This window comes from Magnolia sinica, chromosome 14, assembly GCF_029962835.1.
Source record: "Magnolia sinica isolate HGM2019 chromosome 14, MsV1, whole genome shotgun sequence".
Lineage (NCBI taxonomy): Eukaryota > Viridiplantae > Streptophyta > Magnoliopsida > Magnoliales > Magnoliaceae > Magnolia > Magnolia sinica.
The window spans coordinates 7,734,703-7,750,593 of record NC_080586.1 but is presented as its reverse complement, the minus strand read 5'-3'; the positions used below and the strand labels follow the sequence as shown (position 1 = coordinate 7,750,593).

The 15,891-nt window shown below is 42.0% G+C and overlaps 2 protein-coding genes and 1 non-coding gene across 3 annotated transcripts; all 3 read right to left on the bottom strand.

Annotated features, from left to right (window-relative positions):
- Window positions 1–3,967: 3,967 nt before the first annotated feature.
- On the bottom strand, window positions 3,968–4,039 carry TRNAH-GUG (transfer RNA histidin (anticodon GUG)). The gene has a single exon. It is a non-coding gene; the product is annotated as a tRNA-His (tRNA).
- Window positions 4,040–7,544: 3,505 nt separating this feature from the next.
- Window positions 7,545–12,355, bottom strand: LOC131225594 (uncharacterized). Its single transcript, XM_058221145.1, has 6 exons — window positions 11,909–12,355; window positions 10,804–11,037; window positions 10,540–10,713; window positions 10,326–10,432; window positions 9,111–9,415; window positions 7,545–8,794 (listed from the first exon to the last, which is right to left on the bottom strand). The coding sequence occupies exons 1-6, from the start codon at window positions 12,098–12,100 to the stop codon at window positions 8,187–8,189; spliced, it is 1,620 nt and encodes a 539-aa protein (XP_058077128.1). The 5' UTR covers window positions 12,101–12,355; the 3' UTR covers window positions 7,545–8,186.
- A 2,378-nt stretch (window positions 12,356–14,733) lies between these two features.
- Window positions 14,734–15,465, bottom strand: LOC131226015 (uncharacterized). The gene has a single exon (XM_058221664.1). The coding sequence runs from the start codon at window positions 15,463–15,465 to the stop codon at window positions 14,734–14,736; it is 732 nt and encodes a 243-aa protein (XP_058077647.1).
- Between the last annotated feature and the right edge of the window lie 426 nt (window positions 15,466–15,891).

The window sequence follows — 15,891 nt, the reverse complement described above, 5'->3', positions numbered from 1 at the left end:
TTTCTATTTCGTAGCATAAAATGATCTTTGAAAGTGGATAGACGGCGTGGATAAAGTTCATACATTATGGTGGGTCCCATTGAGCGCCGTCCAGAAGCGACTGGCTAGGGCAGCGTCCGTGACCAATCCGCGTTCCTCGCGCGATGGGTATTTTTCGTACTTGCTGCCTCCACGTGCCAAGCGATCGTACGTGTGAAATTCCCGAGCCGATCATATTGGTCCCTCTTTGTACATTCTTTGAAAGAAGAATCAGGTCTACTTACTCATCTGATGGGGTAGGCCTTCTGTGTGGATGTGGACCGATGGTCAATATCTTCTAACCGTCCATTTTTATCCTTCAAGCATTTGGACCGTTGATGATCGGATGGGCCTCGTTTCTGACGATAGGTGTATACATGCTTTGGTCCACTCGGCGATCAGCATAGATTGTAAAAATTGGCACGTGTATGAGCAATTTGCAAAAAAGAAGCACGCGCGCGACTGCACTTAGTGGATCAGAACCTTCGCGCCTATGTGGTTTGTTGGTAGGAAGATGGGCTCCGAGACGACAGCTACCCTATATCCACGACTTCACTTTTTTTGCAGTGAATAATCAGGACCGTTAGTTTTACAAGGATGGTCCTAGTAAAACATTGGTATTGCCTGGCCCGGACCCACCTTACTTTCCACCATATATATCAATCACAAGTGGATCCAGCAATGGGCCAGGATTAGGGTAGGCCAGGTTGGGCCCAGCACCGCTCAAGAGTAGAAGGTCTCTGGGCCGAGATCGGATGGGCCTAAAGAGTAGGCACAAACCCAATCCCAGTGATAGATGGGCCCAAACCCTACTCGGGATGAAAAGGATCTGACTCTTCTTGGAGATGTACACGAGTTGAACTGAGTCAAGCTTGGTACAGCTCAGCTTGGCAAGTAGCTAACCACAGCTTGAACTCGGCTCAGCTCAGCCGTCAAGCTTAATTGACCAGTTCAACTTAGCTCAATCAACAGCTCACGTTAGTTTGAGTTTGGTCAACAACCTATGTAATATTTTCTCAAACATATAAAAAGTATTTTAATATCTCACATAATGTAAAATAATAACAACACTTTATACACATTTTTTCAAATTCACAGTGAGCAACATAAAAAACAAGGTATAACGGTAGTCTATGGTGTAAGGGTTTTTTTTATGTTAGTGATTTGTTTTATATCCATTCCTTCCTCACTACTAGCCAATTATGTAGAGAATGTATGCACATGAAACAACATTACGTTGAATAATTTCATGAAGCACTCGACAAGGAACATAGATAAAAATATCATCAAGCACTCGACAAGGAACACTAAGATAAAAACAATCAAGTCCCCGAGCCAATTTGATCCAAGTCGATTTGAGTTGAAGTTCGAGCTGAGTTGAGTTGAGCTAGGTCAAGCTCAAACTTGGCTTGAATTTTTATATATTTTTTTTATGCTTCAAAAACCAGCTTAACTTGGTCGGAATCCAATTTTGAGCCAAGGTGAGTCGAGTATTTCCGAGTCAAGTTGAGAAAGCTGACCACGGCTAGCTCGACTTCTGTACGGCTCTACTCCTCCGAGTCAACTCAGACTCGGATGATCCAGTTCAGTACCATGAGCTTAAAGGTGGCAATGGGCCGTATTTCATATCCACATCCACGCTGGACCTAGAATATGGGCCGTTAACTCCCTGATCGGCCCATATAAGGACTAGAAACTCTGTGTCTCCGATCTGATGCTAGCTACTGCTGTCTTCGGCCTTGTCCAATGGTTTGATGATCTACTCAATTGTCTAACCCATCATAGATAGATCATGCCCCAGAAATCACTGGGATCGGGAGATCCTAACCATCCAAGGTCTTGACCACCGTATCTTTTTATTGACTCTTCATTTTCAGCCACGGATTCAAGGGCTAGGATTTTTCCTGTTATGGAAACTTCAGAACCATGGCCCATCCATGGTGGGCCATCAGATTAACTAGCCAGACGAGTAAACAACCGTCCCATCCCATTCGTTTTGGGTTTATGAGTCAGGCTCGGGAATCTACCACCAGCCCAAACATGACAAGAGCAGGTGGTTCGGGCCAGGCAAACCCACTTGGAGCCATGGCCCAGGGTCTCATGGAGCTGTTATTGACCAGCCCACTCCAAGCAAAATCATTTTGTTCAGCTTAGCCTGACTAGCTTAAGGAGGACCTGGGCCTAAACAAACCCAAGCTAGGTTCTTTGACATCCCTGTTTGGGAGCTTGGATTTAGGATTCCAAATCCTCATTCATGTTTGGTTCAAATTCACTGAAATGCAGATATTTCATTTGAAAGCTTGTATTTGGAGGACATTGGAATTCTCCGATATAATCACATGATTTAAATTTAATTAATTAAATCAGTTTTCATATTCCAAATTAGTGTTTTATATATATATATATATATATATATATATATATATGATATTTGATAGAATTATTGTAATAAGTCTATTAAAATATGTATTGGCAATAAAAGAAGAAATCATAAGCTTTGCATGGACCACAAATGCAAAGATCACAAACAAGCAATTCATCGGCATTTTCTAATTATCCTTTTAAATGTCCAACATTTGGATTATTTAAACCATCCTATTGATACTATTTTAATATTGTAGCTAATGATCGAATTATTTTAAGTTATCATTAGCATATCATTTTTCAATAGATTAATAACCTAGAGGCACCATTATAATATGTGCGGCTTTCATACCTCTGAAAAGCAGTAAAAAGATGCATTTCTTTTGATGCACACACACACATACACGCGCGGAGAGAGAGAGAGAGAGAGAGAGAGAGAGAGAGATTTGGCATACCTAAGAGTGTACACGAACCGAGCTAGCTCTATTAGCTTGCTCAACTCGATTCGACTCAGTTCGAAGTTGAGTTTGAGCCGAGTTGAGCTGAATTTTTGAGCTCAAAAATTAATTCGAGCCGAGTTCGAGTAGGCCCCAGCTCGACTCAACTCGAATCGAATCGAATTCAGCTCGAATCAAACTAGTTTGGTGACTCGATTACTTTGCCATTGATGTTGCTTACCAACTGTTTGATAAAATAACTTAACGAAATGTGGTTGGTGGCAATAAAGTTATGTACATTAAACAAATATCTTTTTTTCCTTTTCTTTTTTTAATTTTTTTTTTTTTTATTATGTTACTTAAAAGGTGTTTGATAAAACACTTGTAAAACCATTAACTCTGTTTGTAAAACAGAGGGTTTTTGAAGTTACAGTTCAGGTGTTTGTAGAAATGCCTCAATGGTGAACTCGGCTCAATCTTGGCCTGAGCTGGCCTGAGTTGCTGACCGAATCGAGCTGAGGTGGCTAATCGAGCTCGAGGATTGAGCTAAGCCAAGCCGAGTTTGAGCTGAGGTCAGCCAGTGTTCGAGCCGAGTCAAGCTGATGTACACCCTCAGAAATACGCCTGTGTTTATTTACCTTCAAATCAAAGAGGCCCAAAGGAAAAAAAAAAGCTGTTTGAACTTGAAATACGCACTTCTATCACCAGATCCAAGGTGTCAAACAGGGGTGTTTGTGTTGTTCTTACGGGTCACGTGGAAGGCACGTACCCCGTAAACCTCTATTCATACAGGTGGGGCCATGTTTGGCCATTCAGACCGTCGATGCAGTAGGCCCAATATGGATGGGCCATGTCCTATGATACCCAAATGAACAATGGCAATCATTCGAGGACTAGCCTGCAGATGCATGGAATGATTTGGCTTAATGGCCGGGATCTTCCCCCCTATAATAGTTTTGATGTGGTCCGCCCACCGTAGATCTTGACCCTTCAATCGGTAGCCCGCAAGCAGAGGAATGAGAGAGATGCAGCGAATGTTCACATTCGACGGATAAAGGGGGTGGTGGGTCACAGCTTTGTACGGCTGCGATCTTCCATCCGGGACCTTATGGGGTGGGTCCCAGCCACAAAAATCATAAATAAAAAACTGTGGCTGCTGGGATTCGAGCCCAGGTCTCTACGGCCACAACGTAGAATTCTTACCACTAAACTACAGCCACTGATGTTGACATTATATACACTTATAATATTATTAACTTATAATTTTTGGTACCAATATATAATAACCAAAAGATCTTGGCCGTTGAATGTACTCTTCGTCATAGTTTCTTTTTAAAGAATACAAGCATGCAAACATGGCCCACGCGAAGATTGTAAAGGCCTGCACCAATGGCCCAGATGACACGAGCCCCCTGAGTTGGCAGATGTGCCTTGATATTTTGGGATTTTTCCATATGGCCGCCTACTCTTTCTGCTATGGACCAAAAACCTCACACTTTAAACTATTTCTTAAAACCCACCAATAATAATTTACACCGTTGGACATTAAACCACACGCTATTAGTTACCTATACGAATGTTATATTTTTATATTAACAAAACTATCCTCGCTTTACCTCAATTCCAATCTCTCCTCATTACATTAGATTTACATACACCAACCCCCGACTCTACATGGGGCCTACCTTATTGTTTATTAGAAAATCCACGCCGTTCAAATATTTTTCCAGTTCACTTCAGTTTCGGACTCAAAAAAGAGGCAGATTAAAATTGCAAAGTAGCCCTCGATGGCCCCAGGAATTTTCAACGGTGATTCTCATTCCCCATTGTTTCCTGTCAATTAGCTCACTAGAGCTTGGTATTGGCCTGGGCTTATTCTATAAAATGATTTGGAAAAACTGATGGATAAGGTGGATTTATCACAAACATTCCATCGCCCTACCAATATTTCAATAGCAGGCATTTTAATTCTTAATCTCTCGTGTTAATTTGGACCCCTTGTGCTCTTGATTAGCCTTAATTTTTTATCCCGCGCCTTAAAATGAGGTGGCAAAACAGTTGGACAGATTGGATTTGTCACAAACATTATTATGGCCCACCAATGATGGAGCAACTTTCACCCATGTATCTAATGTTGTGAAAACCTAGCCCTGACCGTACGTGGGCCCACTTTTATGTTGTTAGAAATCCATCTGTCCATCTATTTTCTCAACTCATTTTAGTGAATGGGTCTAAAACTAAGGCTGATCAAAAGCTAAAAGTGGTGCCAGTATGGCCAGAAGATGTTTCAAAGGTGCCCTTCCGTCTCAACATTTCTTGTCATATAGGCCACTGGATCTTGATAGTGATTTAGTTTTTGGGTTCATGTCATTAAATGATCTGGAAAAAAAAAAATAGATGGACGGTTAGATTTGTAAAAAAATCACGTGGCTTCATTATTGTTTTAAGGGGGAGCATTTAATTTTCACTTTTTCATGTTTGTTTGGCATACTTGAGATTTATATCAATATAATTTTTGGACCATGCCATAAAATGATGTGGTAAAATAGATAGACAGTGGATTTGTCGCAAACATCATGTTGGGCTCCAACTAAGTTAAGCTACCTTTGGACTTAAATGTCCACCAAGCCTGTGAGTCTAACATTCTCCAACTATGCGTGGGCCACTATTGATGGTCTTGGAAATCCACCCGGTCCATCTGTTTTTCCAGCTCATTTTAGGGCATGGACTCAAAAATAAGAAAGATCATAAGCTAAAGATGAGCCTCGCAATGGCCCCAAGATATCTTAACAGTAGTCATTCAATTTCACTTTTTTCTATCACGTGGCTTACTTGGGATTCAGATCCTTCCTCGTGGTCGGGTGGTAGACTCTCAGGAGTTTCAACACTCCAGTCAAGGGTTCAAGTATCCATAGGTGGTGAAAGTCCACTACTGCGTCAGTGTGTGGGGGTGTGTGTGCGTGTGTAAAATAAAAATAAAAATTCAGGTCCACCTTTTGGGGAAAGTGGATTAGGCGCTACACACCTTTAAGCATATATTCTACATCGACACTGTCCATCTGTTTTTCATATCATTTGAGCGCATCGAATGAAAAATGAAGTGGATACAATTCTCATGTAGCAAGATACAATGTTGATTGAATGCGCCATCATTAAAAACTTAGGGGCCATTGCAATGTTTTTATAATGTTTATTTTTCATCCAACTTGTTTTTTAGGTAACATAAACCTGCATAAATAAGCAGTATTTCGGTGGGCTGCTACTATCTCTATGCAGAGATGTTAATGTTTACCCCCACCTATTTTCATGTGTACTCGTGCAATGACATTCATACAATCGATGGTACTCGTCCCCAGTTGGGAACGGCCAACAGCTTTAAGTGACAATGTGTGGGTTTTATCTACACTGTCTATCCAATTTTTCACATCATTTTAGAGAATAAACCCAAAAATGATGCAGATCCAAGGCTCAAGTGGACCACACCATATGAAGCAGCAGTGATAATGATTCTCATTGTTGAAACTTTTCTAGGGCCCGCTTTGATGTTTATTTTCCATCCAACCTATTCATAAAGTTACATAGACTTGTATGAAGAGAAAACACAAATATCGGCTTCATCCAAAGCTTTTGTGGCCCACAAGAAGTTTTCAACGGTAAGACTTTAATCCCCATTGTGTAGTCCAATCGAGCCTTAAATCTGCCTCATTTTTTAGTTCATACCTTAAAATTATACTAACAGCGTACCGATCAGTTAAATATCATCCTTTATTGTAAACGGTTGCGTGATGTATATAAAATAAGTAGCCCGGTTTTAAGAAATAGTTTAACAGCAGGCGGTTTAATGTCCATAGCTAAAAAGGCAGGCGGCTCAATGGAAAAATTCATTTTTAAAATATAAGAAGGAGAGTCACATGGGTAATAAAGATGTTGCCGGCTAATAATCCAGTATTCATGCGGCACTGATCGGCTGCAACACTAATCACATCGATAAAATGACCCCAACTGCTCAAACATTAGCCATCTAAATGAACGGTTAATAGACGTCACTGAGTCTCTCATCTGTGATCCTTACTCTTCTGGCCCACCCAAGGCCCTCGAATTTCCTCATTTTATACGAGCTCCCAAACATGATGATTCCGGTGTAATTTGTAAGTTGGATTCCGATGCATTCCACGTGTCCAAACTCAAGCTTTGTGGGAGGTTAAAGATCCTACTACAATGGGCCAACGAAGCCCAACACTGCCCTCACAAGCCATGGGCCTGGTGGGCCACCGTGTAGATGACCTGATCCTAAACTCATCCCTGTCCATTCATCAGGCAGGGCACATGCACATGGAATCTGAACCATTGGGCTAGTTTGGGCCTGGAATATGAAGAGGCTAGGTGGGCCCTTTTGAACTTTTCATTTTGGGCTGGGCCCAGCCCATTTAGACCCCTACCGAACAGGGAACTCTCCTGTTTGGTACATGTGAGGCCCATAATTGCTTTATCCAAGCCATTGATCTGGTGGCCCCCATCATGGATGAAACATATGTAGACAATCTCCAAATTTGCTCAACTCTAACCTATGGTTAAGAAGAAAAACACCAATAGTCCTCATTTTATGAAGGAAAAAAAAGGACGGCTGGGATCTTCCAATTTGGGGAAACTTTTTGGACATGTTCATTCATGGGTGGGAGCATCAGATCAATACAAACCAAAAATGGGCCCCAAACAAATAGACAGTTGAGATCAATTGATTGGAATTAGTGGACTTAAATGACCCAATGCAACTAGTAACACTACATAACTTACAACCCTTGGAACATTTTTCATCAAACAAGCACATCTATAATATCATGGTTTTAAGACTCAGACAAGATTGATTTGACTCGACCGAGTCGATTCATGAGTTGCACCCCAAGTTGACTCGGCTCAGGCGGCCGGGCCAATGCAACCCCCAGGCTCAGGTGGGTCGCGAGTCACGACTTGAGACCGAACAAGTTGATCTGAGTCACTGAGTCTAAAAACCATGATCTGAGTCATCTATCTATTGACAGCATTGGATTTTTCACAAGGAAACTTCAATTTCTACTCTACCTACCAATAAATGAAAATCACAGCATTGGAGATTTACAGTCACACTACTCATGCATCATCTCCTTTCAATCCAACCTCAGATGAATGACCACACAGCTGTGTGTGGTCAGTGTGCCATGCGTATACGGCATCCAAGCCGTCCAAAATTTTGGCCCCAAGTTGAAGATCATTGGTACAAAAATCAGGCCGAACCGTTCATCGGGGTGGGATTAATGGATCAAATCAATGCACTCGCAGCCCACTTGACGAGCGGCTCGGCTTGACGTTTATGCAATCTGGACAACAACATTACTCTTCATTGATGTGAATATGATCATATGCATCTGGGTCATCCCTCATTTGGTCTAAGAACAAGTATGGATATGATAGGATTCGAGGGAGATGGATCGATGAATTCTCATTTGGGTTTGTTGGGGGCCACCAATTCAATGGATTCGGGAACGGGTGACCGCCATCGTCATCGGACGGCTTGGAGCTTTCCAGCTTCACCCAGTCAGTTACACTCATCTCCTCACTATACTCTTCCTGCTTCATACTAATGCTTTCTGCTACTGTTTCTGAATTAGATGATGCATCGAGGAGGGAGTACATGGACTTCACTTTCTCAAGGATCTTGATGTCGTCGGAGCATCCGGTTGCAACCGGGTCGTTGAGTAGGTGTGTTGCAATCTTATTGAGATCCCAATCGTTCGAAGAAATCGAAGAACATAAATTAGATGAAAATTGTCTACGAATGGTTTGATGTGCGGAAGCAATCGAGGGCAGTTCTTCAATCTGATTGCCATTCACATTGCCAATGTTTACTTGAGTTCGGAATCCTTCACCCCAAAACAAAGCCTTCTGATGCTTGGTGTGTTCCCTGGCACAATGTGCTTCTATTGGAGCGTAATCGATAACTGAATTGGAATGGAAGAATGATATCAATCAACAATCTTTTCTTGAGTGGGGTGTTCGGATGCTCAATTGAACTAATTTGCAGTCTGGTTTGGTTCATGGCAGGTTGAACCATACTCGCTCGTAACGATGACCCAAATCCCCAAATCCCAAATTGCAATTCAATGCATTTCGAGTTAGGTTTGAAACTACGACAATTGCAATTTGAATGGAGTGTGATCAGATGTGCTCTCCGTTGAAATGGTTCTCGAATTTTGATTCAAGCATCCAAACACATCCAAAGATACAAATAGAAAGAGAGAGATGAGATTGCGGTACCTGAGCATGGCGAAGTCGAATCATTAGCTCCAATGGCTCTTGTAGGAGGTTTGAATTTCTGAACTTGCTGAAGAGGGACTCCAACAGGCCCTGCTATGCCGTGTAGGGGAAACCGAGATGGATAGCCGCTCTTGAACGTGCGATCAAAAACAGGAGGAAATTCCGGTCCACCGCATGAGTAGAAGTAGGGAGAGTTTATTGTAGGGAATGGGCTCTGGCTCAGCTCATATAACCGGCTGTCATATTGCAAGAGCTTTTCATAATGCTTCTCAAGGGCTCCCTGGGGGAGTTGAAGATAGTGTCGCCTAAAAAACATCGATGCAACCACAATCATCAAGCTGAATTAGGAAGGAAATGGATGCATCCACCAACAACAAAGACCATATGAATTTAGATATTTGGATATGGATTTCTATCAATGTTCAGTACTTGGATTGGATCTGACTTGCCTGTTTCTAAAAACTAATTGCAATTGAGCCCTGTTAACACGCATGTGTGAATTCAAGGTAGACTATTGAACATGCCATGGCCTAAAATATCAGGCTGGTCGAACTCATTAGCTGGGCACATGTGTGAATTTAAGGTAGACTATTGCACGGAACATGGACACTGATGGCTCCCACCTGATGAACGGACTGAATTGTGTCAAAGTGACCCATGTCTGCATCTGTGTTGAACGATACAGATGCACCCACCAACAACAAACAGGCCATATGAATTTAGATATTTGTATATGGATTTCTATCAATGTTCAGTACTTGGATTGGATCCAACTTGCTTGTTTCTGAAAACTAATTGCAATGGAGCCCTGTTAAGGAGATTTGTGAGAAGACCATCTTTGCCACATGCGTGCCAACGTGACCCATGTGCGAGATTGTGGCAATCCTTTGTGTGCGACCCACCATCTCTGGCTGGTCCAACTCATTAGCTGACTACATGTGTGAATTTAAGGTAGACTATTGGCCGGAACTGGGACATCAATGGTCCCACTTGATGAATGGCCTGAATTGTGGCAAACCATCTCATGTCGGCATGCACGTTGCAAATATCTAGTCCATTTCTGTGCAAATCGCCTAAGCATTTCTCTTCCTAATTAACTAAGCAAAATGCTAATATAATCAGATGTAGTTGAATTTCAATCCAATTAGTAAGCACGTAGGAAGTGCAGTGTTTTCAGAAGGAATCAGATCAGAGCAAATGGAGTTTGTCTCCTACCTGTAGATGAGTGCTTGACCTCCTGTAAAATCAGAAGTAGCTTGCCAGAGAGTGTGTTTTCGTGGTTGGGGATTCGTCTCACGGGAGAATTGAGGCGCATGATTCAGCTGCACCAAAAGAACAAGAACATTATCCACATCGAAATTGATCTTAAAACCTGTTAGAATCAAAACCCACTTCTGTTGAAAAAATACACCGAAGAATCAATACAAACCTCAACTTCTAGAATTCCAGGTTCGTTTTCTCGAAAATTCGCCCTAATGCCGGAAATATCAGACCATTGAATCTCAATTTTACTCTTCAATCCAGAATCCAAAACCTCCCAAACTAATTTACGCTTTGCATAGTAGCATTTCCCTACCAAGTCTCCATCGTATCGAGAAACTCTCTTCAAATTCAAAAACACTAGAAACTTAGAAAAGATAATTCCAATTAAGGGATTTCAATCCACTGGAAATATATTAATTCAAAGCAGTACCTCCCAAGAGCCGATTCTGAGTGCCAATACAGAGAAATTAGAAGCTTTCAATTTTTCTGAAATGGGCTGTGCAGCAAAATCTTCCTTTGCCTTCTTGGAATAGAAATGTTGCATTGGAGAAACCTTCCTGGTTTGAGAGAGTTTCATTTCAATGAGATCTAAAAAAGATGGCGTTTTTCTCAGTGTTAAACCAAGCGGACTAGAATCCACAGGTGGATTTGGAGGAGTTACAGTCTGCAAAAATATAAAAAGAAGAATAGGTATAAGAATCCTAATAAATTAATTTATTCTGCAATTCTTTACTGCAAGAACATAAAATTAATAGAAAATAGAAAACCAGCTATAGAAAGAGAGAGAGAGAGAGAGAGAGAGAGAGGAAAACCGTGAAATAGTCTATAGAAAAACATTCTAAGAGACATGATTGTATGTAATAAACAGCTTGAAAATCCAAATTCAATAAATATCACCCAAAATCTTCTTTTTTAAAAATCCCAACTAAACGAACTCATGAAATCTTGCATACCAATCAAACTAAAAACACCCAAAAACACACAAAAAAAAAAAAAAAAAAAAAACAAACAAACAAAACAAACAAACAATTCCGTTCCCCAAATAGCCCAAAATTCCACCGAAAAACTGATTAAAGATTCACAACAAAAACTCCTTAAAACCCATCAAAAAACACCTCAAAATCAAACACAAAACAACTCCAAAACCCAAAACCATGCAGAAAACATTCATCCAATAAAAAAACAACCAACAAACACGCAACTTTATATTCCCATCAAAAAACACCTTAAAATCATACACAAAACAACTCCAAAACCCAAAACCATGCAGAAAACATTCATCCAATAAAAAAACAACCAACAAACACGCAACTTTATATTCCCATCAAAAAACACCTTAAAATCATGCACAAAACAACTCCAAAACCCAAAACCATGCAGAAAACATTCATCCAATAAAAAAACAACCAACAAACACACGCAACTTTATATTCCCATCAAACTCAAAACACCCAAAACCAGAAACCCAACAAAACCAATCTCCCATGATTTAAAAAAAAAAAAAACCCAAATCAACTGAAAATTCAATCCCAAACCTGTTGATTCGAACTCATCATTCTCATCCTTTTACAATTAGCTCCAAATCCATAAACCCCACAAAACCCATCCTCCCTCTCATAATCATCATAACCAAAACCAGGAGGAATCAGAGGACTTGAATCCCCTTCCATCCCACCATCATTCTCATTCAAAGCTGAATTCCCAACAAACCCAATACTCCGAACCATTTTTTCTTCAATCCAACAAACTTGGAAGAAGAAAAATAGAGAGAAGATAGCATAAAAAACCCAAAAAAAGAAAAACAGAAACTGAAAACCGAAAAGAATTTTGACGCCTTAAACCCTCCACAGTGACGTGTTTGAATTCCAACAGCTTGACAGCCCCAATCATCCCTCCTTTATTAACAAGAGCCGTTTTCTAGCTCCTTTCCCACGACGACGGACGTTAATGCTGTCATGACGTCATCTTCTGCCACGTGTTAATCCTGGCGCCGCGTCGCTGACCTTAAAAACTGCGGGCCTGTTTGTTAAATCTTAAAACAAGCACTTAACGCGGAATTTAGAAAATCCAGGGTTGTTTGTTAACGCTGAAGTCGGAAAGCAGTGATTTTTCATTGAATTCTTTCCGCGATAGGAGTCTGGCTTAATGGTGAAACTTCTTTATGCCTCACTATGATCTATGTGTTTGATCCACACCGCCCATCAACTTTTTCAGATCATTTAAGGTATGACCCTAAAAAATAATCAGGTCCATATATTAATCGGACCACAGTGTGGGGATTGAACGTCCACCATTAAAAACTTCTTGGGAGCTGGAGAAGTTTCGGATCAAGATGATATTTGTGTTTTCACTTCATCCACGTCTACATGACCTTATGAATAGGTTGGATGGTAAAAAAAAAAATGTCACCGTGGCCCTTAGAAAGGTTTCAACGGTGGATTTCATTATCATCACTGCAGCATCCTTTGGTGTGGTTCATTGAAGCTGTGAAGCTGCTTCATTTAGTAAATTACCTATTAAAATGGTACGAGAAAAATGATAAACGGCTTGGATAAAACACTTACACAAATGTGGGCCCACATGGCCCTGCCTGGACGGATTACCGTCTGGGCGAGGGTAGGACGCAATCTGCGTCCCAAGGCTGGTGTATAACACACCAGCTATATAGCTGATGTAGATTGTCGCTCGAAGACGAGCGCCGGCGCTACTCGAGCTCTGAGTTCTACTATCCGTTCAAAGGAGATCAAAGTTACATGGGCCCTTCAATGATGTATTTATTATATCTGCACCATTCATCAAAATTTTGAGATCATTTTAGAGCATTATCCAAAAAATGAATCATATCCAAAACTTAAATGGACCACACCAAAAATAGCAGTGGGATAATGATTTTCACTGTTAAAAAATTTGCAGGGCCCACTATAACGTTTATTTTCCATCTGATCTATTCATAAGGTTAAAAATATCTAAATGAAGAGGGGAAAAAAAAATTTATATTGACCAGAAACTTCTGTGATCCCCTAAAGGTTTCAATGGTAAACATTCAATCTCCCGCTGCTTTTGGCAATAGTCCGGAAAGCTTTAAGAGAGCTTGCAAAATGGATGGAAGGTTTGAATATAACAAATACGTCAGGATGGGACCACATAACTTGCTGCCGTCAATACACAAGCCAAATCTGCTTCCCAATCCTTGTCAGAGAAATCAGATTGCCCGCTGAGTTAATCAGTGCGCTCCCATCGTACTGAGTAAATTCAGTTGGGCCCACCTTAAATGTATGTGGTCTATCCATGCAATTCATCCGTTTTTCCATCAAATTTAAGGGGTTGAGCCTAAATTTGAAGCATATCCAAAGATCAATTGGATCATACCACAAGAAACAGTGGGGATAATGATTTCCACCATTGAAACCTTGATAGGCCCCACAGTGATGTTTATTTGTCATCCAAACTATTTATAAGTTCATAAAGACATGATGAACAGAAAATACAAATATAAGCTTGATCCAAAACTTCTATAGCCCTATGAAATTTTCAACCCTAGAAGTTCAATTCAACTGTTCCTGTGATGTGGTCCATTTGAACATTGTATATATATGCTACATTTTTGGGCTAAAGCCCTAAAATTATTTGAGAAAATGTATGGACAGAACTAATAAATTACATAAATCAATGTGGGCCTCATAGAGTTTACTCCGCTTTCCTTCTGGACACCCTGACTTTTGTGAAAAATCCCTCTTTCCATCCATTTTGTGAACTAATTTCAGGTCATTAGACCAAAAAAGAATAGTATCGATGTTATAAATGTGGCCTTTCAAGTCATTATGCAAATTGATGTTATAAATCTAATCCAAACGGAAAGTTAGAGAAATAAATCTAATCCATAAATCTCTCTAAATAAAAATTACAAAATTGCAAATGTTCATTCTCTTTTTTTTCATGCCAAGAATCTAACAATTCTTCTTCCTCTTCATCCAAGATGCTTGTATTGTCTATCACTATTCAATCCTGCACATAGCTATGACCATAATCCAAGGATTTACTGGCCAACTATTCGGTTGGTGGACAGATTATCTTTTTCAAAATCAGCGTGATGAAATATTTAATGCCATCAAACTTGACGCAAGAGGAACTTCAATCCTTGATGAGCACAGAAGAGAAATAGCCGACCAAATCACTGCTCTTCTTATTAATATTATTTAGCATTGATATGTCTGAGAAAAATAAAGAATAATTAATGAACCTAAGATGTCAGACTTTAACAGACTTGTTAATATAAAAATGTTTTCTTATCTAAACTTTATAAGATTACCTCTTTTAACGACATTATCTGGAAAGAAAAATTTACCTTAGGTCTCTGCAGCTATATATTGTGGTCCTCGGCCCGTACGCGGCCCGTACGCGGCCGCAGCGCTGCAGCGCTGCCAGCCTCCGCGCGCGCAGCAGCAGCACAGCAGCACGCTGGCACGCCCAGAGCAGCACGGCAGCACGCTGGAGCGCCCAGAGCAGCACGGCGGCAGCACGGCAGCACGCTGGCACGCCCAGGGCAGCACGGTAGCACGCTGGCACGCCCAGGGCAGCACGGTAGCACGCTGGCACGCCCAGGGCAGCACGGCAGCAGCACAGCAGCACGCTGGCACGCCCAGAGCAGCACGGCAGCACGCTGCCAGCCTCCGCGCGCGCAGCAGCAGCACGCTGGCACGCCCAGGGCAGCACGGTAGCACGCTGGCACGCCCAGGGCAGCACGGCAGCAGCACGGTAGCACGCTGGCACGCCCAGGGCAGCACGGCAGCACGCTGGCACGCCCAGGGCAGCACGGCAGCAGCACGGTAGCACGCTGGCACGCCCAGGGCAGCACGGCAGCACGCTGGCACGCCCAGGGCAGCACGGCAGCAGCACGGTAGCACGCTGGCACGCCCAGGGCAGCACGGTAGCACGCTGGCACGCCCAGGGCAGCACGGTAGCACGCTGGCACGCCCAGGGCAGCACGGTAGCACGCTGGCACGCCCAGAGCAGCACGGTAGCACGCTGGCACGCCCAGGGCAGCACGGTAGCACGCTGGCACGCCCAGAGCAGCACGGCAGCACGCTGGCATGCCCAGGGCAGCACGGCAGCAGCACGGTAGCACGCTAGCACGCTCAGAGCAGCACAACAGCACGCTGAAGTGCCCAGAGCAGCACGGTAACACGGTAGCACGTGTGTGTGTAGATGTATATATATGTATAAACATTATAATGGACATTAAGAAAAATTTAACGGTGGACCTTCTATCACTACTGTTTTACTGTGGTGTGGTCCACTTGAGATCTTAATCTGACTCATTTTTGGGTCTTGCACTAAAATGATCGTGAAAATAGATGGATGGTGTTGATATAACACACAAATCATGGTGGGCCCAAAGAGTGTCAGCCAGTGAGTCTGTAGAGAATCTGCATCCAGGTGCTTCCCGGCCCCCTTTTAACGGCGGAAATGACTCTCCTTCGATAGGCATCGAAGAGAAGTTCTGGTAACTCAAAGATTT

Bases quoted from the DNA above. Each gene is read 5' to 3' on its own strand.
- LOC131225594 (XM_058221145.1), bottom strand. From the start codon at position 12,100: ATGGTTCGGAGTATTGGGTTTGTTGGGAATTCAGCTTTGAATGAGAAT. The intron at 11,038-11,908 runs GTTTGGGATTGA...ATATTTTTGCAG, and splicing joins TGATGAGTTCGAATCAACAG to ACTGTAACTCCTCCAAATCC. The intron at 9,416-10,325 runs GTAGGAGACAAA...GATGTTTTTTAG, and splicing joins GGTCAAGCACTCATCTACAG to GCGACACTATCTTCAACTCC.
- LOC131226015 (XM_058221664.1), bottom strand. From the start codon at position 15,465: ATGCCAGCGTGCTGCCGTGCTGCTCTGGGCGTGCCAGCGTGCTACCGT.